Genomic DNA, 25,320 nt, shown 5'->3' with positions numbered 1-25,320 from the left:
TTTAGAATTAGCTCTGATGCTGTGGATCTCACTTGGCTCTTCACCTGTTCTGCCCCAACTAAATAGCTGTTAAAATAAAGCAGAGCAGCTAAATACTATAGCATGTGAATGTTAACCACCACTGTGGGTTGTGGGGTGATTTCTGTTGCAGCTGCTATTGTAATACTGTCACAATTTTCTGCAGCAATGTAGGGTTTGGGTCTGAAGTCTCTTGCTTGTGTTTCAGCCCAAAGGTGAGCTCGTGAGCAGGACTTCTTTTTTAATTTAGAGATGAAAATATTTATTAGATATATTGCAGATAGAGGCATAAGCCTATCTCCCATTAGTTAGCTTGCTGGGATAGAATCATGAATGAAGTCCAAAGAAATTAGTTACCTTAAAGCTTTGTCCTTACCTTCAGTCACTCAAAAGATATAATTAGCAAAAGACTCTTTGGGATTTGATTTTTATATATCTATATTTGGCTAGTGCAACTCTTGAAAATATGTCTGTCTCCCCCATCACTGGGTAGATTGAGAAGCTGAATGCACTGCCTTTTTACCTCTAGGGCAGGATTAATGTGGTCATTTTATGGTTTGTTGTGTTAAATAATAGGTCTTAACTGGACTGTAACCAGCCAAATTTTTATGTATACTTTTATGTAATTGTATAACATTCCTATACCCAATTAAAAGGAGAAAGCAATGCTGAGAATTGTCTATCTATTGGCAGCTTTCTCCTACTTCCTTGAATGGATGCTAGGTTTTTCTGTTTTTAAAACCCAGAAAGAGATGAAAGCTTAGGCATAAAGTTTCCTTATAACTGTAGCTTGTCTTCTGTCATTTCAAGTGTGTGGCAATATTTATGTGGAGTTATAAAGAAGAGAGTTCTGAAAACTTGAGTCTTGTGAATGCTTTCATTTGATTTTATTTGAGTAACTCTTGTGAAGTAGAGGAACTCTGTAATCGCTGATTTTACTACATACTTGAGGAGCAGTTTTCTGCTAACTGGGCCAGGCAAATACGTGTATTCAACAGGTAAATACTTGTGTTCAACAGTCACAGAATTTATAGTGCTAAACATGAAATCTATAATCCAGATACCAAGAATTGGTTGTGGTGTGGGATGTTTTCATCTATGTGGATATTTTCTTATTTGTAGCAACTTTGGTGCATCTTCCAGTTCTGGTACATTTATCTCATGAAAGGGAATGTGAGTGTGCTTTTGAATGGCCTTGACAATTGTAGCTCTCCTTACTACCAGTGTGGCATACTGAGAAAAGCTCTTCTTTGATCCAAGAGGAAAGCACTGGATTTTGGAAGCTATCATCTTTTCCAGTATACTCTTTTGCATTGAAGATGGGTATGGCCACACTGCAGGATTTCAGGATAAGACTTTAGCCATCCTACTCTGGGGCAAGAATGTAATGATTATTCCTGATGGTTTGAGAGCATCTGGATATTGACAGCTTTTCGGTGTAAGGAGCAGTTGTTTATCTCATTGCAAAAAGGGAGGTTAGGTAAGAGAACACCTGAATCTTAATAGGTTTTGGATCAAGCTTTGTTTGGTAATGCAGCTGAGAAATGCACTGTGGTGTTTGGAACTGGCATGCAAAAGTCTAATTGAGAGATAAAGTCTAATTGAGAGATAGTAGATGTTAAATCATCTGTCAGTTACTACACTCTTAATAGGAATGAAGATTAACATGAAGCACTGCTGGTGTAGGTGCACACACCACACAGAGTTAAACATACGAACAGCAGGCTCACACTGTGCTTACTACAGATGTCTGAATGAGTGAGTGCCTGTGGGCTGGAGCTGCATGTCTTGTGGCTTTCACTCTGCTCCATTGGGAAGTCTTCACTCCTTTTGTTTTTATCCTTTTCCAACTCCAGTACTTTCAAGCACACAGCTCCCATCCCCTGACCTAACAGCTTCATTGAAGTGCATTCCAGCCCCATGATTTCATGGTACGAGGAAGAACTCCCCTGCCACGCTGCTATGCTGCCCGCTGCTTCTCACGGAGTGAACAAACAGGGAACATAAACTCTCTCCAAAGGAGCAATGTTCTCTGTATATTTTTAGTGTGAGAAATCCAAGATTCATTTGAGGGTGTTTTGTGTAGGCTTTTTTTTAATATAGACTTCTGCTAACACAATGGAATATTTCATGCCACCCTATTTGCTGTAACTTGTCGTGCTTTATGTTGTTAAATGGAATCAAAGGAGTTAAAGATGAAAGAGTTCTAGTCAACTGGTCCCTCAGCTGGGAGCCAATGTGAGTCCTTTGTAATGTATTTGTTAGTGCTTTACTCAGGTTCAGCATAGCTCAGTTTTCATTATTGGATTTACTTGTTTCTGCAAATTCCATACTTTAGGTTAAGTAATTGCTGAGCTTAGACTCAGTATAATACTGCTACTGTTTGTTTCTCATGTTTAACTTTCTATTTATTGCCCTTATACTGAACAACCCTTTTATAAGTAGTTGTTTACCATTCGAACATACAGAGCACCATTAAAGATGTCATGCTTGCCTTCACAGGTATTCTCTTTACTGGATAGACAGAGAACTTTTTTCTCTCTTTATATGAAACTATGTCCATTTTATGTTGTACTTGGGTGTTTTCTTTTCAACATAGAGTGTATCACCAGATGCTAACTTATGTAGTATTACAACAAATCTACTTTTCATTAGCTCATTGTGAGCCTTTGAATATTCAGAGTTAGTGCAGTATTTGAATGTACAGGTTATGTTAAGAGACTGATATCTTGGATTTTCTTGGTGAAAGATGTTCTCAAACTGCCTATTTAAATGTCACTTTTGCATTTTTATGTATTGAGTGTATTATACTTAAATTCGGGGACATCCAATATGTTCATAGTGGCATAATCTACAAACTGGATGGTGATCTGGGAAGAGAGAAGACAGATAAAGGCAGATAACATGTTATGGGAAGCATATGAAGCAGGGAACTGTAGCTGCTGTGTGACTTGGGGACTGACAAGGTTTCTAGACAGAACTGTTCTCCACAGAGTCAGGGTGTTCAGCTCTTTTTGGGTCATGGTATTGACACATGAGCTGATCTCTGCTGACTGCACATAAATTCCTGCTTTCTGGTATAACAGGCAGTTACCCCAAGGGGTAGAGCTGCTTCTGCACTGAAGTAGCACTAGCTTCAGGGTCCCAGGGAAAAGAAGGAATAACATCAAGAGTCATTTCAGGTGATGCTGTCTTTGACTAGGCTACACTTGAAAGATGTGAAGGTTTCTGCACCATGCTTTAACTTGGTCATCCTAGCATACTTTGCCTGATGCACATCCACAGTGGATTTCTAGCACATTATAAAGTTTCTTAGCTTTTCTAACTGGGCAGGTAGGAAACATTTTATACAAAGTCACTGGAGTCAAGGCACTAATAGCTTCATTAGTAATAATAGTAATAACAGTAATAACCTCACCATATGGCATTCTCTGTGCCTTCTTACTGTCTTGATACACCATGCAAGAACTCTTTTGGGAAGCAAGGGGTGGAAAGCACAAGTGGAGGAAGAAGAGGATACAGGAGGGATGAAACTGTCCAATAAGGAGATAGAGAGTAGGGCTGTGAAAAGTGTAGCCTGTGAAAAGAGTGTGGTTAAACAGGCATATAAATGGACACTGGAAAGGAAGCAGCAGTATGGGGAGAAACAACTGTGGGAAGGAGTATCAGGATTTGTACTGAGTAAGGGGAGACAGGAAGATGAGGTTATGTGCTCTGATAAATAACCGGCTGTTCTGGGGTCCCGTTAGGGGCAGAACACCATCTTAGGGATCATCTATTTATAGCCTAATTTTCTTCTTGATTTCTTATTTTCTTGGTGAAGAGCAGGAATATGGGAAGCAAAAGACAAATGTTATGCCTGTAAAGTACCTGTTGCATTGCCTAGCAACTGCTCTAAGCCCATAGTAATAGAAGTACAGCTCTGAAGCCAAGTGTATTCCAAGTTACCCAAGTTTCTGCAAGACTTCACTTATTTATGTACGTTGGAATGCTGTATGCCTCCTTCTGTAGGTGAGCACCTGGCCCTTCTCAGTGTTAAGAAGAAGCTGTCTGCAGTCCTTAGGCCAGATAGTAGCTTAGTGGGAGGTGAGTGGGTTCTGTGAGTGGTGAGAAATGCTCTGATGTAGGTTCCCAGGAAAACAAACAATCAAATGAGATTGATTAACATAATTCCATTTTTGTGTGATGGAGAAAAGAGGCATATGTGGTCAAGGTCTGGAGCAGAAGGACTGGAAGTTGGAATTGCTGTTGGAGGAAATGGTGTGCTTTTCATTGCAGTGACTACCTTGCAGCTCCTGTGCTGGAGGTTCTCCAAGAGCACTTAGAAACCGACTCAACAATATACTAGAAGTCAAGAAGATATTTGGGATGGGGTGAAGGGGTTACCACCAAGACTTAAATGTGTAGTCATTTATGTGAGCAGGAGAAATTAGCATGGCAGCTAGCCCAAACCTGCTCTTGCCTGTCAGCACAAACACTTAAAACGTTGGATAACAAAATTGTCATGATCTGAAAAACAGGCTTACTTTGAAAGCAGAAAATTTTTCAGCAAATTTTGAAGGAAATAGGCAAGGCTTTTCTGACGTATAGATCATGTTTAAAAAAAAAGTTCCTATTCTGCTTGGAAACACTTTCTCATTAATTTTTCTTGAGTCTGAGTCAAAATTAATTAAGTCAGTTTGAAGTCCTTTTTTTAATAGTTAAAAATAATGATACTTGGCCTTGACTTTTACTGCCGTTTTGTGCGGTTTAATAGTTGTATGACTTTTTTTTCTCACACACACATTTGTAGAAGATTCACAGAAAAGAAAACAGACTACATCAGTAAGTAAATTCTCCCTGCTAAGTTATAGATGTTGCTCATAAAATTTAGCAGGAAAAAAATCATGCAGCCACAGGCATAATGAAGTTGATGTTCCTGTCGCACAACAGACTCTGAGGTTTGTATTGTGCAGCTTTGTGACTTGGACTCCTTGCTGAAGTTTTGGGGGACCCTCATTTGTAAGTCGAGCAGTCTTGCATGCTCTTACAACTTGGCATGTAACAAGCATTTACACATAAAACATTGCTGAGCTACTTCTGAATATGGTGGAATTCTTTGGAAAGGTCGGGGAGGTAATTGATCATTTGCTGACAGCTTGGGACTCTGAGAAAATGGTCAGATGGAGGACTGGGATGCAGGAAAACAAACTTTCTAAGATGGTAACTGTCACATAGCCAAGCTATACATGTTTCAAACTTTTTAATCTTTGCTCACAGTCTCAGCTTCTTAGTCGTTTTTTTCCGTTTCTCTGTGAACTCTCTTCAGATGCTGACATTTTACTGATCCTGAAGCATGGACAGTATTCCAGGTGTGATCTTGAGCTATAGCAGTATTTCTTTGTAGAGCCCTTTTAAAAACTCTACTGCTGCCAGGATAGGTAGTTTCAGAACTCTGATGATCTCTTTCATTATTCTTTAACCTGTAGGTCAAGGACTAGATTTCTTTCAGGAACCGCTCAAAATGTTCTCTGTAGCTAGAAAAATAAGATTTCAGCGTTCATGGGAGTTAAGATGGCAATCTACTGAACATTGCATGAGTTTATAACAAAAATGTTTGAATTTCTCTACACTGTGATCCTAAGTTTCTATATCAGAATAGATATAGAAACTGAAATGCAGGTATAGAAACTATAGCAGATATAGAAACTAAAGAGAAACATACAACTTCAACACAAAAGAGGCTGAAAGAATCTACTACTTGGTTTTTGAAATCTGCTTTTCACCAGTCCTGTCTACATCTATAGTTTTTTGCATATGCAGTCTGACAACTTAAAATTATGGTAGTTGTCAGTCTCTCTGCAGTAAGATAAAGTATTTTAAATGACTTACTGCAATTATCAATCCTGAGGTAATTTATACATGCTGAGGAGAGAAGACACAGACATAAATGAGGCTTTTTAAATGAGTTTTAAATATAAAGGAATCTGTCCAAAAAAAAAGGTGTGTGTTAATTTTACCAATGCTTTGCCACAGAATATGGTCGTGGATCGGATTTTCTCTGGTATCCAGCCAACTGGGACACCTCATCTGGGTAACTACCTTGGAGCCATTCAGAACTGGGTGAATCTACAGGAAGAGTACAGCTCAGTGCTGTATAGCATTATGGACATGCACTCTCTCACCATGCCCAAGGAGCCAGCTGTCCTGCGCCAGAACATACTGGACACCACTGCTGCCATCCTTGCCTGTGGTATTGACCCAAAGAAGTGTTTCCTGTTCCGACAGTCGCTGGTTAGTGCTTTCCACGCTTGTTAATGAATGAGCATCTTTGTGTTGGTGGTCCTAGAAAAATCAGCAGTGTTGGATTTTAAACTTATCCTTTGCTGTGATTTTGAAGTGGCTGGAATCATGACTAAAAAGTCCGCATTGCAAATTTCTGAAGCAGAGCTAGGTGTTTGTGCAGGTTATAAGTAAAATACTGAAAAGACCTGTTAGGAGACCATTAATTTATCTATAAGTCTCACTTTAGTCGCATAAGGTTAACTCATAAATGCATAAATGTAGTCCGTGTATCCATAAAAACATGTAAAACATGTTTCTATGGTTTTGTATCAGCTCTTGTCACTTATTCTGCCAGCTGTACAGTATCTCCAACAAGTGACTGATATGGTAAGTTTTGTATCAGTTCCACCATGGTTATCAGGGGGTTACCTCTTAGGGATTTTTTTTTCCCCTTCTTTGACCATAACCTGCTTTTCATATGTACCTTTTTCCATGTGATCTGATAATTCATATGCAAATTATTTGGTTCTCTTGACCAAGGAGTACTGGGCTTACCGTCCTACTTGGCATATGTCACCCTAGTCTGTCACATGCTGTATTTTCCTGGAACACAATTTTTTGCTCAATTAACTTTCTGTTACTGACTCTAAACTGGCAAACTTCTGTAATTTCCCACAGAGACAGATGTGTCATAGCTTCTGCTCGTGAGAAGATGTCCTTAAATGGATGTCCAGGACTGCAAAGGTGGTGTGCACAGTGTATGAAATTTATCAGTATAAGATGAAATGGTATTACATTCCTCCTTTGAACATGGTTCTTCACAGGCAGAGTTTCCTGTGGTTATCAAACTGCAAATGGCAATCATAGCTCCATGTCCCTGGTAGATAATGAAAATATGAAGACAGATATACTTCCTGCTTCACTTTTCCTCAGTATTAAAAGAAAAATTCTAAATATGTTATCTCAGAATTTTAGTGAAGATATGTTTAAATTAATTTTTTTTTTTCAAATCCAATTAGCATTTTAAATAAGTTACCAGCTTGGGTTTCAATTTGGCTCTCTGACTTAACTTCGTCATTGAGGCTGACATTAAGTGGAATAATCTCAAGGTGAGTTACAAGCCAGTGATTCAGTAAAAATCAGTCTGAAGGTTTGGGGTTTTTTCTTGCTTTCAAGCAACTGAACAATTAAATTAGTTCCAACACAGGATCATTGACTAGATGTACTCATCATAGAGTAGAGATGATTTGCAGGTTATGGTTAGAGAGGAATAAAGTCAAGATTTATAAAACTGCAAGTGAAATGGAGAAAATAGGGAACAGTTGTTTTATCCACTGAAGAATGTGAACTGACAAGTATCAAAACAAGGTAACACCTGATAGATTCAACACAAGCAAAACAATGCTGCATTTTGTGAAACTCATGATCAGTCTACAGAACCCCTTGTCACAGGATGCATTGCATGCTGAAATGTGCATGAATTCAGAAAAAGAGTCAACAAATTAATCTAAAAAATCATTTGGGGACTGTTAATTTCTGAGATTCCAGCTCTGCAGGAAGTGCTGAAATCACAGATGGGAGAGTATCCGTGCTTTTCTGTACTTAGATTCTTTTTGTTGTTGTTGTTGACTGCTGTCAGAGGTGGATATTTGATCAGTTCCAGTACTGTTTTTTGTATATTCCTACAAGTTTAAGAGCTAAATTAGTGCCATTCCAGGTCTTGCTAAAGCCAACACACAGACTTCCCTTGAAGACCATACATTATCAGTGAGGATCTTTACCTTGCAGGCAGCCACAGAAAGCATGTTGTATCTTTCATAATATCATAATGCAGAGACTGAGTCTTTGAGTCCCCAAAGAGAAAGTATCAGACTCAGAAAATGATGAGAGGACAGGACTGTGTGTGATGCATCTCCTGTACAGTGATGCTTTTACCAGTACATCCAACAACCAATGAAAACCTTACATAGTTCAACCTGTTCAGCTTTATCTTCCACCAAATATGATTCTGGTTTATCTTATGGTGGTTAGGTTGGCCTCTGTTAAATAGACTACCTTTATATATTAATTTTTCCATGTAGCTTTATCTGTCCAGCTTTAATGGTGGTTCTTATTTAATCTAAACCATTAGATTAAATGTGTGGGCCGTGTCTAATGTCTTGAACCATATTCTTACCAACACTTATCACACATGTATCAGTACAACTTTCCAAACTGACTGATTCTAGCATATTTTTGAAAGCTCATTGTCACACTGCAATCAGAAGAAATACTGTAGTTGTTTGTGAATCCAGACTGTTTCAATACTGGTTCAGGCTGAAGTGGTTTGTTAGCTTCCCAAAACCAAGTCTATTCAAGCTGTATGTAGTGGTCAGGTACACCCAGAGATGCACTATGGTCTGTTCATTTACATCAGCAGGACCAGATGTTTCTCTGGAAGCAATTAAAAGGAATATCTGCATGTAGCTCGTGATGCGAGGAAAGGAGACAGGAACCTTGCTAATGTGATTATTGTTTTAGTATGATAATGAACTAGTATGTTATGGAATGTCATAATATAGAGATGATTGTTCCTAAAAATGTAGGTATAAGATGGATTGCAGTTATTGCTCATCAAGAAAGTTTATTGCTTGATTTTGATTGGTAGTTGCTCAGTTTTCAAAAAAATGAGCTGGCCTCTCCTTTTTAGCCACTCTAGCAGTCTCCAGGGGTGGTCTAAAAAGCCACACTTTGTTTACAAACATTTGGCTGAGGTGTAAACCAAAGTAACGGAAACTGATTGTATACTGAAATAGGTTGTATTTCCAGAGGTCATCAGGAAAACAGTGAAAATGCAGCTGCAAATACAGAGCTGGTTTAGGTATTTGATTATGGGCAAAGTAGTTTTATTGAATACCAGATCAAACTGATAAATGAGAGAATTCTCAGTAGATTAATGTGCTATAATTATTGTTTTGAGTTCTATCTAGAAAATTACGAAACCTGTAGATCACAGAAATGCTACTGCAATTACTTCTGATTAACATTTCTATTCTTTTTTTTTAAACAAACATCATGCAAAAAAATTATTATTATCTAAGAACTTTTAGTTTTAATCACCTAAACCCACTACAACTAATGACTATTAGTACCCTGATTCTGTAGCAGTAAAGGTAGAATGAAATTCCTGCACTGCAAAAGTATGCTAGTAATGGTAAGCCCCAGTGAGAGACTGCTCATGCAGTCACTAATGTGACACTAACGCTGCTTGTCCTCTCACTTTCTTTGGATTACTCTGGGCAAGAGTGGTCTAGAGTTGCTGAAAAGGGTTTTCTTTGTTGTTGTTTATTTGTTTGCTTGGCATACTCTTTCTGTACTTTGCTGCATATGTTGCTTCTCTGGAATATGTTTGCCATATGTGAAAAAAATATTGCTACTTTGTTTCCCAAAAGGCATGTGCATTTGGCAAGGGTTTCACTGTCAGTAGGTTTTTGTTTACAGGAAAGTTTATGCAGATTAAATCTCTAATCCAGAGCTATCTGAAATACCTGACTCCAGAGTTTTCCCACATTTTACCGTCCTTTCCAATACAAGCAAGAGATAAAAGCCTGGACAATATTAATCACAGATTCCTGGGGGAAACTGGTGAAAACAGATACCTCTCATGTTATACTAGATCCAAAAGGTGCTGCTATGGTAAGGATACAGGTGAAGTTGACTTGGGGTGCCAGAACTGATTTGAGTGATGTCCTTGCCTTGCAACTGAACTGAAATAAAAGTGAGAGAAATTTTGCATGAACTGATTTTATTGTATTGTTTAGAGGGCACAGGGCCTATGTTCTTGTGTATTGGGTAAATCACAGCCAAATTAACTAAATGGAAAGTGCAAGTTTCATGAAAATTATTTTTATATGCTTCAGAATTTACCATTTGTAGATTATATTTTTCTATAGCGTGTATAAACAGTAAGTTAATGGCTGGCTGTATATTTGTCTCCCTAAATTGCAGTTCCCCAAATACCTCCCATACTCTAATTGTCATAAACAAACTTGAGCCCGAGCTTAGGGAAGTAGTGGATACAAAGAATAAGTGATGATAACTGGAAAATATTTAGAAGCAAGAAGGATGATGATGAATAATTAGAGTAGTGTTTGGAACCACATTGTCTGTGAAGGGTTATAAACAAGCACATTTAATTAGAGTATCTAGGAAAACACAATTGTGGAATATGTTGGACAGTAGAATGGCCTCCCAGTGAGAGAAGCTCTTTCATTACAGATTGTTTAATTATATTTTCTTAAGGAGAAAGGCAAGTTATAGAAGAATGACAATTCAGTAAGAATAAAAATAAGTGCCTATTTCAAAATTATACATTTTTATTTGGAGTACATCTGCAAAATATATGAAACCCTCTTTGCTCTTAGAGAAAATAATGTCAAGATATGCTTTAAGTGGCTGCCTTTGCCTACTAGGCATAAAAAAGAAGTAACAGAATAATAACTTATGCAACGTATCATGAGAATGTTAGAACAAAGGGAAAATATATTCCTTAAATTGTGCCATAAATGATAAAAGCTGTAGCAGTCATCTTTCATAAAACTTAGAATGTTTTATTAAAAACAAAAAGAACTATAGGGTGTGGGGGAGGGGGAAATAAGAAAGACAGGATGCAATCTACACACATGGTAAACTTATATGGTGTAAGCCATTTTCTCTGATTCCTGGTGGGTACAATACACATTTCAGTTTTTACCCATGACCATCTTGTATCTCATCTGTTTCACAGTTAAAACAATTTTAGAAACTTGATTTTGCTTTTATGTGGTCTCAGACTGTTCTTCCTGTCCATCTACCTATTGTAGTAGACACATGCTAAACGTCCCAAGAGAAACTAAAATTCCATCAGAGTTGATTCAGCAGGCAATGGTTGATATGCTGCAAGAACTCTTCTCTGAGGAGTCCTATGAGTTTCTGGACAACGTAACATTCAGTTTCTGGGCGGAAAATTGCAGTTTTCAGCCTTCTGGATAGGGTGATTTATTTTCTGAGTATAATCAGCTGCAGTGTTCTTGCAGTGTGCAAGCAAATTGAAGCAGTAACTCTGGGAGGTGGGAATTTGCCAATTTGTCTTAGCCTTAACTCCAAAAGCCAAGAAACAACAATATAAATGTGTGCACTGTTTCACTGCTGTTATTTTCCAGAAATATCCATCTGCTTTGTTTTGTGGGTAAAGTTTGAATGGATTCACGCTACTTCTTGTCCAATTTTCAGAGGGGCTGAAAAGCTTCCATTGCATCATAGCTTATAAATTCATTAAAGTACATTAATTTAGCATGGTCCATTGAAAACTTCCTGTCATAAGAGGAAGTATGTGACTGTTTAATTTAGCAAATTATTCTGCTTCTCTTATTCCTCTATTTTCTCCCTGTTAGGAGTGGACTAAACATAACTAGAGCTCAGTGGGAAAAAAAGTCATGGTTTACTAGGATTTGGGGTTTTTTTCTTTCTTTCTTCCTTAATTTACCTGGTTTATCTCATACTATTATGTAGCTGTTATATGTTCTTCTCTTCACCAGACTTCTGGACAAACCAAACTAATTAGTCAGGCAGTATTGAAGGTTAGACTAGGAGAATGTTTCTGAAAATAAGTTAATTTCATAATGAATAAAGGAGGGGAGAGGGTGCTCCAGCCACATTACTGTGCTCTGTCAGGGTTTATAACCAGTAAAACTTGATTCCAGTAGGAGTATTCTTGGTCAGGCTCTTCAGAAAGGAGAGACAGATCTTACTTCTGTAGGTTTTAGCCAAAAATAAACAAGTGACTAAAATGTTCAAAGGTAAAGGTGAAAGCTGTAAATACTGACAGATTTACCAAAGATAACTAGATAACCACCCCCAATTCAATACATTACTTAACATGTTCTTCAAATCAAATGTTGCCTTTGTGACCTTGAACTTATTCCAACCACTCTTGAATTATTTCTTTGAACAGGAATTCAGGATACTGCATCAAATTTTCTATCATAAGAGTACCTCACTGCATGTTCAGTTGCTGTGTGCATTTGATTCAAGAGCAGTCTATTTTTGTCTTGTTTATGGCTTTTATTCTCTCTAGCTGTTATAGTACTTAGTAACGTATGTCTGTATCTTGAACATATTGCTTGCAACCTGAGGTATTAATAAAATCTTACCTCTTATTCAAAAAAAAAAAAGTGAGCAGCATCTGCTTTTAAAAAAAGGTCTCTTGAATTTTTTGCAAGCGCTAATTGGTACTTCTAGAAGAGACAAAAGTCGTAAAAAAGGTTTAATTTCTTTTTAAATTTAGGGCACTTCCTCTTCTCTGTTCAAATTTCTTTTAGTGCCCAGCTATCCAAATTACCTCCCCAGACCACTTTGTCCTCTACACTGTCAAAGTAAAATCTTTGAAATTTACTGCCCATTTAAAATATAGCCCATAATGAGGTTACAGTGTCGAAGGGGAAGCTGCTTCCATATAATAGATGTGCAGCAAATTTGCAGTGCCTTGCAGACAAGGGCGATAAGTTGCAACTTGAAGAAGTTCATCTTGACAATGAAACACTGCATCTCTTTTTGCAGGAAGCCACTCCAGCTGCCAACACACAGCTTTGTATTGTAACCTCACAAAGCTGAGGTCCAGTGTTGCTGATTTAGCTGCTTTCAGATCTGCTTAGAGTATCCATGCCTCTACCGCTCTTGTTCTTGAATCCCATTGCTTGCTGTCCTCCTCAGCTGTATGTCTCAGCATGAGAAGTCATCTAGAAGTATTTGGACTAAAAGTAGCTATTGGTTTTCCATATATATATCATCAGCTGTGGCTGTGGCCAGGGAATATCAACAATAATTTGGTAGGGAATAGCTAGGATCATGGACAAAATAATATATCTGCAGGGAGAAGCCCTGAGATTGTACTTCAGTATATAATGCTCCAGAGATGATCCAAGAGATGATCCAATTGTGATCTGAGTTTAATAACTTCAAATGGCCACACAAGTGAATAATTAAGAAACTGTTTATCTTCAAAGAGGGAGCAGGAGGGCACTCAGCCAGGTGAAGAAACAGAAATGTTTGTGCCTTTTAGATAACCGCTCATTATCGTTTGTAACTAGTCACCTCTGTTAAATAATTGTGCTTTAAAAAAATAAGAGGAATCTGACCATGCAGACTTGGGCTTGTCAGGCCACAAGGAAAGAATGTAAGTAGTTTGACATACAGGTCAAACACACTATTGAGCTGAATCACAACGCAGGAAAAAAGGTCTTGGAGTCATCATTGGCATTTCTATAAATTTATGGATCTGGATTACATAGAATATTCTGAGTTGGAAGAGACCCACAAGTCTTACTCTTAAGGGAATAGCCCATACAGGGATTGAATGCACAACCTTGGTGTTATCTGAAATCATTGTCTCAGCACAAATTATTTTCAAAAATACCAACAGTATGTCATCATCACCGTATTACCAGAAAGGGTTTTGAGAATAAGACAGAAATGATGTTTTGTAACTGTAGAAAACCTTAGTGTGCCCATTTTTTGAATGTTGGGTAAAGCTTTGCTGTCTACATCTCCAGAAGGAACTAGTGAATTAGATATGATACAAAGAAGAGGAATTAACGCAAGAGGAAATAGAGTACCTGCCTTCAAAGGAAAAATTCAGAAGTCAGGGATGCTTCAGTTTGAAGAGAAGGAGGCTGAGGTGTATATGTAATTAAGGTTTACAAAATCAGAAAAACACTGAATAAGCTGGATGTGGAATTGTTCCCTAAATTGTGCAATACAAGAAACAGGTGCCATTCAAAAGTAGTAAACAAAGATAGATAAATTAGCAGCTGCATCAAGGTGTTTCTTTACACATCAGGTTTAAGGCTCTGGAGGTTATTGATACATGTGGTTGTGAAGTGGGCAGTATCAGCCAGTTCAGAAGGGGATTAGACGCGTTCATGGGGAGCCTGAATACTAACAGGACTGGGCCAGGGATAATACCTTTGGATATTCCCTAGTACAACAATTACGGATGCTGGAGAAGTATGAGGGGAAGATACTGTAGGAAGCAGTAGGCTCATGTGTTCGTACTAAATACCATCTCTTGTTGCTTCTCCTGGAAACAGAGCACTGGGCTACAGCTACCTCTGTTGCGCTTTGTTGTGCAGTTTTACTTCTTACATTCTTATGTTTTAGTTGTTTAATGAAGACATTTGCTCAGAGTTTTAAATGGACTTGCGGCAAGAAGCTGATCAAGTTTGTCTGAGAGAATGGCTTCTTCCTATTGCGATCCACTGGTATTGCTCAGTGAAAGGAAGAGTAGATTGAGCCTTTATTTTACTGGTGTCGTGTACATCTTCATGTCTTCCAGTTTCTTTGTATCCAGATTTATCCAATTTATTCCAAGTGATAGAATACTGTAGCTAAATGAGTAACATTTGAGCTGATGCACGGTGACCAACCAAATGCAGCAATTACCTGCCCCTCTTGCCAAGTAAAACACAGTAGCTTAAACCGTGATTTAGTCTGACAAATGATTTGTGGTTTAATCCTAGTACCTCCTGATTCACACACCAACATACAGTCACTTACTGCAATTTGGATGATGAATGTTAACTCATTAGGCTCCAGTACTGAATTTTTTTCCTACTGAAATCACTACCCTTCAGTGCACTTTTATATATTTTCTCCCCCTTTTATCAGGCTTTTCCCTCACAATATTAATGCTTTAGTCTTACTTAGGAAAAGACTGTGTGTGTTTGAGGATTAGAAATTAGTATAACTTGGTAGGACCCAGAACTGTGTATTCGACTCAACAAATCTGTTTAGATCACTTGGTGTTTTGGTAACTGATGTAATGTCAAATCTGCTGATCCACTGAAACTCACGTGCAGTCTTGGCTGTGGAAGCAAAGTCTTACAGAGCTGAATCAGTGACTGCATAGCTTTTGAAGAGAGTCCTTGTCAACACAAGTGTAACAGAGCACCATCTCCTCTCTATCCGTGACTAGAAGAAAGAAATGAGAAACTGCTTTGAACCAGATGGTGATTCCTTCTAAATGAAGTAGGAGTCTTGACCTTAGTATTTTCTATAAAGTTCAATTTACTCTTTGTACCTTGCAGAGGATATATTTGGTGCATCTTACTGCACTTTGTCTTGAGGGAATTACAAAAAATAAAACTGTAGGAAAGGCAGAAAGAAAGGAAAGAGAATCAACCATAAATGTTTCTCTAACCACTGAGCTGTTTTCTTGAGGTCAGATACCTCTACACAACGTTGGTGACCAAAATAGTCCAGTGACTGCTAGCTAGGAAATTACTATATTTAAAATGTAACAACAATTAATAATGCTAGTAATTCTTACTTGCTAACAAACACTTTTTACTGCCTTCCATCTGGGTTGTTATATCACGTTGCAAGCACAAAGCTTTGGACATCCCTGAGACAGTTAGCATGCTCTTAAACATTCAAACCTGCCAATATTGAAAAGAGTGAATCAAACATGTAAGCAAAGGAGCAGAACATAGGTCACTTTTTTCTTTTGATGGTTATTGTCGATATAGCTAACTAACAACAGACAGAATGACAGGAAAGAAGTTAAAGAATATGCATCAGCAATACTTGCCTCTTTTACTAATCCAGAAATGAATATTTGAAATGCAAAAGCTGAAGAGTGTGTGTAAAGAAGCTAAACATGGATTCATCCAACAGAGGTTGTTGACACAGCACATTTCTTGTCTCAGCCTGTAGAAGATCCTTCTCTTAGCAGAAGGGGGGCAATCACTCTGTCTGATGTGTTTCTGAAACTATTAAAATTTCACTATCACCACAGTTTCCCCTGAATGTTAAATGAAGAATCTGTTGCATGAGCTTAAGTGGGATATTTTCTTATCTTTTTTAAACTACCCTTGTAGCAAAGGGTATGTGGAGGCCTGATCCTCCTCTTTCACTTGCAGATCAGTATTAGTTTTAATAGGATTGCAGAACTGAGGGACAAATTAAGCCTCAATTCAGGCTGTCCTGTAGTTTGACTTCTGCTGTTATCCCTGTTTTGCAGACAGGTTAGGGTCCTCAGGTGTGGCTAATTACCTTTCTGTGTCTGCTGATCACCAGACTGTCACTGCCACCACCCTTGCCCTATCAGTGTGTTGTCCTGGTCAGGGAGATGACTGTTCCTGCCTTGCTCCTGTCTCTTTGCAGACATGGCTTTGTGGAGCAGCCCAGCTCTTCTTTTTCCCTGGTAGTTAGCTCAGGCTTCTGTGAAGGGCTTGCAGTTAGTTTACCGCCAGACATGCTGCAGTGCAGTATGGCTCAAGCAAGAACTGGGGACAGTCTGGCTTGAGCTTAAATAGGGCTCCTGAAACTATGAGCAGAGGGGATGGTGGAAGGGTGCTGGTGAGGACAATTAAGGGAAACCAGTGCACTTGGGGCCCTGATGCAGAAGAAATGAAGAGTGGGTAACTTATTGGCACTGGAAATGAGAAAAGTGAAGAAGGTTTGTCACTATTAATGTATTACCTAAGAGTGTGGAGAGGCTGTGGCACAGTGGCAGCCAGTTGATTAGTTTACATGTATGTTCAACTCTGCTCTTGCTAAAGCATTTTCTTTCTTATTTAGAATATGAGTGGATAGGATCAAGAATGGTACCTGAGTGTAGGATATTCAATCCTGGCAGTGTCCAAAACTTCCCATTAGCTTGTCACTTGACTTTCCTGAAAAAATAATATTAAAAAATGGTTTTCTGATCCTTTTTATCTTTATTGATTTTGAGAAAATGTGCATATAAATAAAGGAGATTAAAATAGATTCTGGCTTCATACTTTCAGGTTCCTGAGCATGCAGAACTTGCCTGGATTCTTGGGTGCTTAACTAATGTGCCACGTCTGCTACGTTTACCCCAGTGGAAGGTATGGACAGTTTTGTAGATTGAAAGGAAATATGTGGAAGTTCAGTAGAATTGTTGTCCTTGAAGCTTGTTATCTCTGAAGTCCCAACTGTATCTTGGTTATCCCTGCTTTCAGTTTAAGTAGTTCTGTAGTCCTGTGGTGGAAGGGGGGGGGGGAAAGTGTCTGTCTAGGTCTGTTGCTCTCAATGAACGTTTTCCTGCTGGAAGCTACAGAATAATATTATTGGCAGAGACTTGCAGAAACAGTACTAAATATGAGGTTGGTTTAGTGTTGTTGAACTGATTTTGCTAGAATATTTGATGTTATTTCAATAATTTCAATGCCTATTTAATAATGTAAAACTACTGCAAGATATTGCAATGGAAACCTTGAGCCTTGACAATTAAGGAATTCCATAAACAGCTTTTCTTTTTCCACTATAAAGAGCGGCTGTTTTGTAGATTTTATGGAAGAGTCTTCAAAAGAGTCATATGTTGGAAGAGGAGTATAGAAATTATAAATATAAAAAATGTGCTGAGTGATAATCTATCTTAAATGTTTGCCTTTACAAGTTTCAAACGTTCATTATCTTAATCTTGGTACTGCATCAGCATGACGGCATTAACAGTTCTTTCATTTAATTTCCTTGTATTTTATTTTGGCATTTAGTAAGCAGAAAAAGCAAAAGGAGAGAGAAGTATCCGAAAAAGGAAAAAAAAAAAAAAACCAGCAGCTTAAGAGCAGTTTGGCTTGTAGAGTTCAGAGCAGCCTTAAATACCTCCAGATGTTTTCTTTTTTCCTGTTTTTCTTCTTAATTAAATAAAACCAGTAAACCTTAAATACAGCAACCAGCATTAATGCATGTCCTAGATTAAAGCAAACCTTTTCAAACCTGAGGTTCTCAAGTTAAGCTCTTAAATCCAACTTTGACTGGATTGACTTTCCAAATCTTCAGATAGATGTTACAGGTGCTAGACTTTGCAAATTAAGTTCCCTGAACCCTAGGCACTTAGAGATGTAGACAGAATATAGGATCTGTGGGAGATGGTAAGAAAAATTTGAATATATTTGAACGGTCTTAATGAAATAATTAAGATTTCAAGGGGTTTAGTATATTTAACTGTTGCTAAAAGCCAAATGTAGATGTGCCATTGCTAGAACATAATTAGTATCTGTAGCCTGACTATTGTGATTTAAATGATCCATATTGTAGAGCAGTAAAGGGCTTGAAGACATTAGGTGGATTGTGGGGAGCAGCGTGAACTAATGGAGAGAACGCTGGATTCCGCCTCTGTAGTTATGGGTTCTCCTAGCTGTTGCTGACTGTCCTTGTGACTGTGTGATCAAGGTCTTAATTTCTTTTCTGTGAAGCACAGGTACTATATACTCTTTGTGTCTCTATTGTAAAGTGTTTCAAAAATTTATTTCTGAAAATGCTATTTTAAAAGTAGGGTTTATTGATACTAACTGTAATAACCCAACCTGATCGTTTTGAATTTGAAATCATTTTTATTAATAAGGTTACAAACAGAAAACACAAGGCTCTGTTTTCTTCTCACTAGAATATCAAAACAGTCTAGGGAAATTCATAAATACAGGACATAGAATATATGTATTCATAAGGATTGGATTTTACATGACACTCTCTTCTCTAGAGTTATGCAATAAGTTACTCAGTAAGTCAGAATTCTAATTAACTAATTAATAAATCGCAGATTTTGATACCATTAGGCAAAAGTGTGATTCCTCTCCGTTTTTCTTTTTCAAACAGATGAAGCGTGCCAGCCAGAATAGCGAAGGAACTGTTGGTTTGTTGACTTACCCTGTGCTTCAAGCAGCAGATATTTTGCTGTACAAGTAAGAGGCAGAATGTGAGCCCATGGGCAATGTCTGTTCAGCTACATTAGAATGAATGTTCGTCAGGTCAACATGCTAACTTATTAAGTGGGGGAGCTGGGTGTGATTAGATCAGAAGATTGAAAATGGATGACAGACTCTCAAGTGGCTGGTTGAAATCTAGCCTGACTAAAAAGCAACTGATAGGGCTGTAAAGAGAAAAAGCTGATCACTTGAGAATAATTCTTAGAGAATTACAGCAGATTGATGTTTAATTGTACATATTAATTGTTCACACACATACACATTTTTTTAAGTAGTTACGCTTAATTTTGTGCAGTGTACTGTAGAGATACTTAAACTGTCTGTATGTAATATACCAGTATTAGTGTGGGATTAGTGTAGTCCAATTCATATTGATGAGATAAGGTGACTGCACCTTGTAGGATCTGGGCTAGTTCAGTTTTCTCTGTGGGGTACTATGTGCTGCAATGGTAATGGGAGACTGATGGTTTCTCAGCATGCCCAAGCCTGTAGCCTAGCTGATAAGAATTGTTATGACTGGTTGTATTTCATAATATGATTTAAACTGTCTCAATTAGTCAATGTTAGAGACAATGCACTATGTATTATTTTTATGTTCTGAGCATATGTACTTTGTGGCATTGTTCTGAAGGGATGGTGAGAGTATTTGTCAGGACAGAACTGTGAGGATGGAGATGTTGTGACAGAGTAACCAAGAGTAGCCAGTTGTTAATTCAGAAAAATGTATCTAGAGAAATTTCATTGTAAGTAACCATAGTAGGGGAAAACAGTACTGTTAGAAGACCAGTAGATGGTATTTCTAACTCACCTGAATTTTAACTAAAACTAATGGGAAGCAAACAAAAGAAAGAATCGGACTATTATAATGGTCTTCTTATCAGTGAGTCACATTTGATTGTCAAGCAGTATTTAAGGGTGAAAATTAGAGAACTTTGTCAGAAATCACCTTGTTTTGATTGAGCTCAACTATGTAGGTCTCTTTCATCTCTAATCAGATCATGTAATTCGTATTTCATTAGTAAAGCCAGTGGCTTGTTTGCTATTATATTAGCAGCACTCTGTCCACACAGAGCACAAAATAAGAAGTGAAAGAAAAAAAACACTTTGAAAAAATTTGACATAATATATTTAATAATAAATGTTATGTACAATATTTAATAATAAATTTAATGTAAAAAAAATACTGTAAGGAACAAGAATTAGGGAGAACTGGAAATACAGGAAGGAAATGGCACCCATGAAGAAGAATTTAGAGCTAGAGGAGGGCAAGAAACAGTACTAACTCAGATGAACCAAGGATCAAACAGATAGGAAAATAAACAGAAAATTACAGAAAGGAGTTAAAATAGCACCAAAACAAAAATATTTTAAAAAAATCAAGGAAAAAGGCAGATGTATTTATAGAAATAATATGTTTTCTCTTTCATGGCAAACTTTGTGAATATAGAACCATTTTGGCATATGGAAACATTTCTTTTGACCTGCTTAAAGTATATTGATTATGGTAACTGATTTTCTCTATGTTAGTTATAGGCCACTGTGATTTTCTATTGGCTACTGTAACTGATTTTAGGTTACTTTGCTGACTGTTTGGTGGGGAATAAAGGTGGACAAATTGATTGTTGGATGTCAGCCCAGTAATTCAGAATCGGAAGGAAAGAGTACCGTGTTGAACTGAAATTTTCTGGGAACTTAAAAGATGCACAGTGAACTTCCTTACTCTGGAGCATATCCAGGATTCTGAATACCTCACAAGCTTCAGAAAAAAAAAAAAATCTGCTGGGGGGTGGGAGAGTAATCAAAAGCTGGCATGATTTCAAGTCTGCCTCATCTAAAAGAATCATACATTTTTAGCAAGTATGATTAACTGTGGGAAAGAATCACCAGGGGAAGTAATGGATTCTTCACCTCCTCGTGTCCTCTGACACAGATTATGTTTTCCTCCAGAAGTGTATTCAAGCCATTGAGTTCAATACAGAAGATCAGATGATCCTTTGAATCTGACAGTTCTAATCTTCTAATGATAACACTTGTGACAATGGAGGCACTGACCCACTTGATATTTATTCAGTGGTGACCCATGAGGAAGAACCACTCTCTTCTTTCCTTCCCTTGGTATATCCTGAGTACTAACTTCTCAACAGCAGCTATGTTTTCCTGAAATTTGACATGACAATGTGCTTGCACTTTACGCCTTGCAGACCTTTCTTGCTTTGTTTGCACACTTATAACAGGTGCTCTTTGATCTCCAAAGAGACAGCAGGAGATACTACAAAAACCTTCTTTGAGCTGAGTTTAGTGAGTTGCTGTTACAGGTTTCTTTGCCATATATGTTTTCATGAGGGGCTATTTTTGCCCTTGGAGATGTGCTTCAGTTCAGCACAAAATGCAGACTCAACCTAGGATATGGTTGGGTTTGGACCTTGTTCCCACAGCACCTATATCTAGCTGGGACTGAGTATTTGGCTCAGTCTGGCCCTTAGTTGTGGCAGAAGCTGTGACAGTCTTGAGTAACATTTTGGCAGAACCAGAGAGCTTTGCTGAGTTTCCTGTATCTGTCTTTTATTAAAAGGTCAACACATGTTCCTGTTGGAGAAGATCAAGTCCTGCACCTGGAACTAGCCCAAGATATAGCACAACATTTCAACAAGAAATATGGAGAATTCTTTCCTGTGCCCAAAGCCATTTTAAGTGAGCTGGTCTTGTTTTTGGTTTTTTTTCCCTTAACTGCACTTTTAAGGTTGAAGATGGATTTAAATGTTGTGGAAATAGTTTCAGGGACCAAGAAAAGGGTACAAACTGATGCTGAGGGAGTGGAAAATTAAAAACTGACAACGAGAGACTAGAGGCTGTGAAATTTAACTCCCAAGATAGACATAAGGCTTTACAAATCCCTGGTAGAGGAATGTATGTGACGTCTGGTATTCTAGTCCAGGGGGCCAGATGCACTCTGCTGCTGCCAGTCAGCCTTGCTCTTCAAGGATTGGACTTCGTAAGAGTAGGGTCTCTGCTCCATGTTGCTAGTTCAGGAGACAGGTAAGCAACAAGACCTCTAGAAAGCAGAATTCTCGAGGTCCAAGTGGTAGATATTTACATTAAGCCTACTAAACAGCCTGTAGATTTATTGATACAGTGCTCAAAAATTTTTAAGGATGTTTAATATATACTTGCATATTTTAGTACTTGTCTCTTACAGAGCTTAAGACTTGCCAGTTTTGATCTTACACTCAGGGAGACTTATAAGGAAAGTCTTCTCAGCCATTTTTGAGCTATAAGGTCATAGGCCGGGGGGTGAGGAGGAGTCAGATGGCACAAATGGCATGTTTGTTAAGAAACGTGAAGAATTGGGCAAGGAAGAAGCATTGCATCTTTGTTGTAAGTAATGTAGAGGAATGCACAGCAGAGACCTTCGCCCCCAAAAGGGCAAGGAGCTCTCACCTTAGAAAAGACAGGCAGTAATAAACCTTTCTCAGTTTTCAAGCCTCAGTGACAAAAATGGTATTAAACCTAAAGTGGAGCTTAGAGAATACTAGGCATTGCAAACTGCAGTTTCTAATGAGCAACTGAATACTAAGTACTATAAAGAAGAACTGAGTGTAGCCTATGATGCAGGTGAGACTATTTACCAGTAAATAAAAAGAAGTTTTTAAAAAACAACAAGAACATTTCACCTTGCTCATGAAAAGCATTCCTTCATAAGTTCACAAGTATATGCAAACCAACAAAATATCCTAGATGAATGGAGAAGTTAGGGAACTATTCAGACTCACTAGCTGTAGGCAATGCAAATACCTGGACTCATTCTGATTTAGAGAAAAGAGACAGACTTCCAAAAGGTGATTCAGAACAGAGCACTTTCTGGGCAGTCTGAATTTATGTTGGAAAAACTTTTATCATTTCACTGAGTACATAGACCATTTATGAGGAGTATGCAGGTAAATTATTTGGCTGTATAAGGTGTCTAAAACGAATTGGTGTGAATACTCTCAAGATCAGTGATACTTTATGACCTCCATGAATTATGTTTCTTGGTGTTTGGGTGTATGCTGTTAAAGTACTTTGCAATATTCCCCTAATGCTACTATTCTATTTAATGTACATGCATATATCCTATTAATTTGTACAGTACCCATACTTTTCGTATCTGAGCAGTGCTTTACCTCTAACAGAGTTGGTTATTGTTCAGTTAGAGAATTTTAATAGCTGTCTTTATTGAGATTTAGGAGAATTACCAGGAGATTATGGGTGGAAGAGTTTCTTGAAGTAAGGAGATAAACTCTTCTGGGATTCTTTTTAACCTGTTTCTCCACTGCTCAGAACCTTTCAGTGAAGTCCATACTCTTCAGGTAACTTGTTCCCAGTGTCAGTAATATAAGGGAGGAGAAATTCTGGGGAGAAATCAGCATGTTAGCCACAGAAGAAGTATTAGAAGGAGTCCCAGCAAAAGTTTCTGCTTAGTGAGGGTGGGAGAGACAGAGCAGGTTTCAGACAGTTTATGGTAGGAGAAAGATGGCTTTTTAGAAGAACAGCGAGGGCATAAGGACTAAATAGTGCATAAGTGATTGTGCTCACAACTGATTTTTGAGCAAGGATAAACAGCTTCATCCTGTGTTCTTAGCAAATTTTATAAGAAACCATTGTCTGCATTCATAATTACTCCTTCTTTTTTCTTTTTTAAGGTACAACAAAGAAAATAAAATCCCTCAGAGATCCAGCAGTGAAGATGTCCAAGTCAGACCCACAGAAGTTAGCTACTGTTAACATAGCAGACAGCCCTGATGAAATAGTGCTGAAGTTTCGCAAAGCTGTGACTGACTTTACCTCTGAGGTGACCTATGACCCAACTGCTCGCCCTGGTGTCTCCAATCTGGTGTCCATTCATGCTGCAGTAACAGGGCTCAGCATCAAGGAAGTGCTGCACCAAGCCACTGGTCTCGACACTGCTCACTACAAAATGGTGGTAGCAGAGTCAGTTATTCAAAAATTTGCACCTATCAGGAATGAAATCAAGAAACTCCAGGAAGACAAGTCCCATCTGATAAAGGTTTTAGAGGATGGAGCAGAGAAAGCCAAAGAACTGGCTGCCCCCATCTATCAAGAAATAAGAAGACTGGTGGGATTTCAGTAGAAGCTACTGAGTAGTTGCAAGGACTTTTGTATCATGGGACAGACATTTTGTTATTTGTAACAAAATCACTTGTTAATTATTAATCATTTTGGTTTGAAACAAAAGCTTTTTCCCCTGGAAGATCCAAGTAGAACATTGAAGGTGATTGCATTAAAAAATGTGCATATTACCAGTGGGACCATCATTAAGCTTGTCTGGATAGTCAAAGAGGGAGGGCAGCAACAATCACAGTTCACAAAGAAATTGTGCAAAAGCAGAATATAAGATTGCCTCTAGCTGCAAGAAGCTGAAGTATAGGCAGGGTGATCAGAATCTACCAGAAAGATTTGTAATCCTTTCAAGAACATACTTAGCTGTGTATGTAATCTTGTTACAGATGGACAGTTCATCCCATTGGGGGTTATTCAGCTTTGATATGGTGGTTGAACATGTTTTGGATAACCAGAATAAAAGCAGAGACTTACAAATAAATGCTCAGGGTGATGAAGAGAGAATTTATTGCTTCTCCCTATCATGTCTTCAAATTCAGTGTGACTTTTTTTATCTACATAGTTGTGCGAAGTGAGCCACTCTTTAAAACTCACTGGATACTGTGCTTGATGACTTCTTTTGATAGTCACTCCAAAGAATCCAGAAAGTGGACTTGAATTTCACTTCTGCCACCTGTATCATTCTGCTGGTCCGGTCTAAGGTACTTCAGTGACAAATGGTGTGCTTCAGCTGCTCCTATTCTGCCTGCTGTTCTGTTTAGCAGGGAGCTCCAGGATTTTCAGTTCAGCATCAAGTTCTGGGATTGCTTTAGAAAAGGTGGAGGGAAGAAGATGTAATCCTGAGTCAAAGAAATTTTAGGTTGAGAATCAGAGAACTTTCTGTAAAGCTGGCAAAATTACTTGTTCAGAAAATTGTGCCAAAGTCAGAGCCAGAAGTGAGTTAAATAGATCTTTATGAACTCTTCACTACTGAGCCTCAGGAAAACCTGGTGATGGGAGAATGGTATTAGCCTGCACTATCCACAGACTGAGACCTGTGGACCATGGCATTTGTCAGGGAATGTGTGGCAAAGGGGAATTGCCAAAAGGAGACACCATATTCTGAAGAGGGGGTAGTAATATATGTTAAAAGGTAATTAAAGCCCTCCTGGTCCTGTGCCAGCATATATAACTG

General features: G+C 38.2%; 1 protein-coding gene across 2 annotated transcripts in view; it reads left to right on the top strand.

Annotated features, from left to right (window-relative positions):
* Positions 1-24,650, top strand: part of WARS2 (tryptophanyl tRNA synthetase 2, mitochondrial) — a 37,775-nt gene extending 13,125 nt beyond the window's left edge. For both annotated transcript variants that reach the window (XM_027653629.1, XM_027653630.1), the window contains exons 2-6: positions 6,034-6,291; positions 17,088-17,168; positions 18,919-19,004; positions 21,601-21,719; positions 23,708-24,650. In XM_027653629.1, the coding sequence (XP_027509430.1) occupies positions 6,034-6,291; positions 17,088-17,168; positions 18,919-19,004; positions 21,601-21,719; positions 23,708-24,156 (993 nt within the window). In that variant the 3' untranslated portion in view covers positions 24,157-24,650. The remainder of the gene's footprint in view (positions 1-6,033; positions 6,292-17,087; positions 17,169-18,918; positions 19,005-21,600; positions 21,720-23,707) is intronic.
* The last annotated feature ends 670 nt before the right edge of the window (positions 24,651-25,320 follow it).

This window comes from Corapipo altera, unplaced genomic scaffold, assembly GCF_003945725.1.
Source record: "Corapipo altera isolate COAL_440 unplaced genomic scaffold, ASM394572v1 61, whole genome shotgun sequence".
Taxonomy (NCBI): domain Eukaryota; kingdom Metazoa; phylum Chordata; class Aves; order Passeriformes; family Pipridae; genus Corapipo; species Corapipo altera.
The sequence above is the reverse complement of the archived record's forward strand: the minus strand, read 5'-3'. Positions and strand labels throughout refer to the sequence as shown.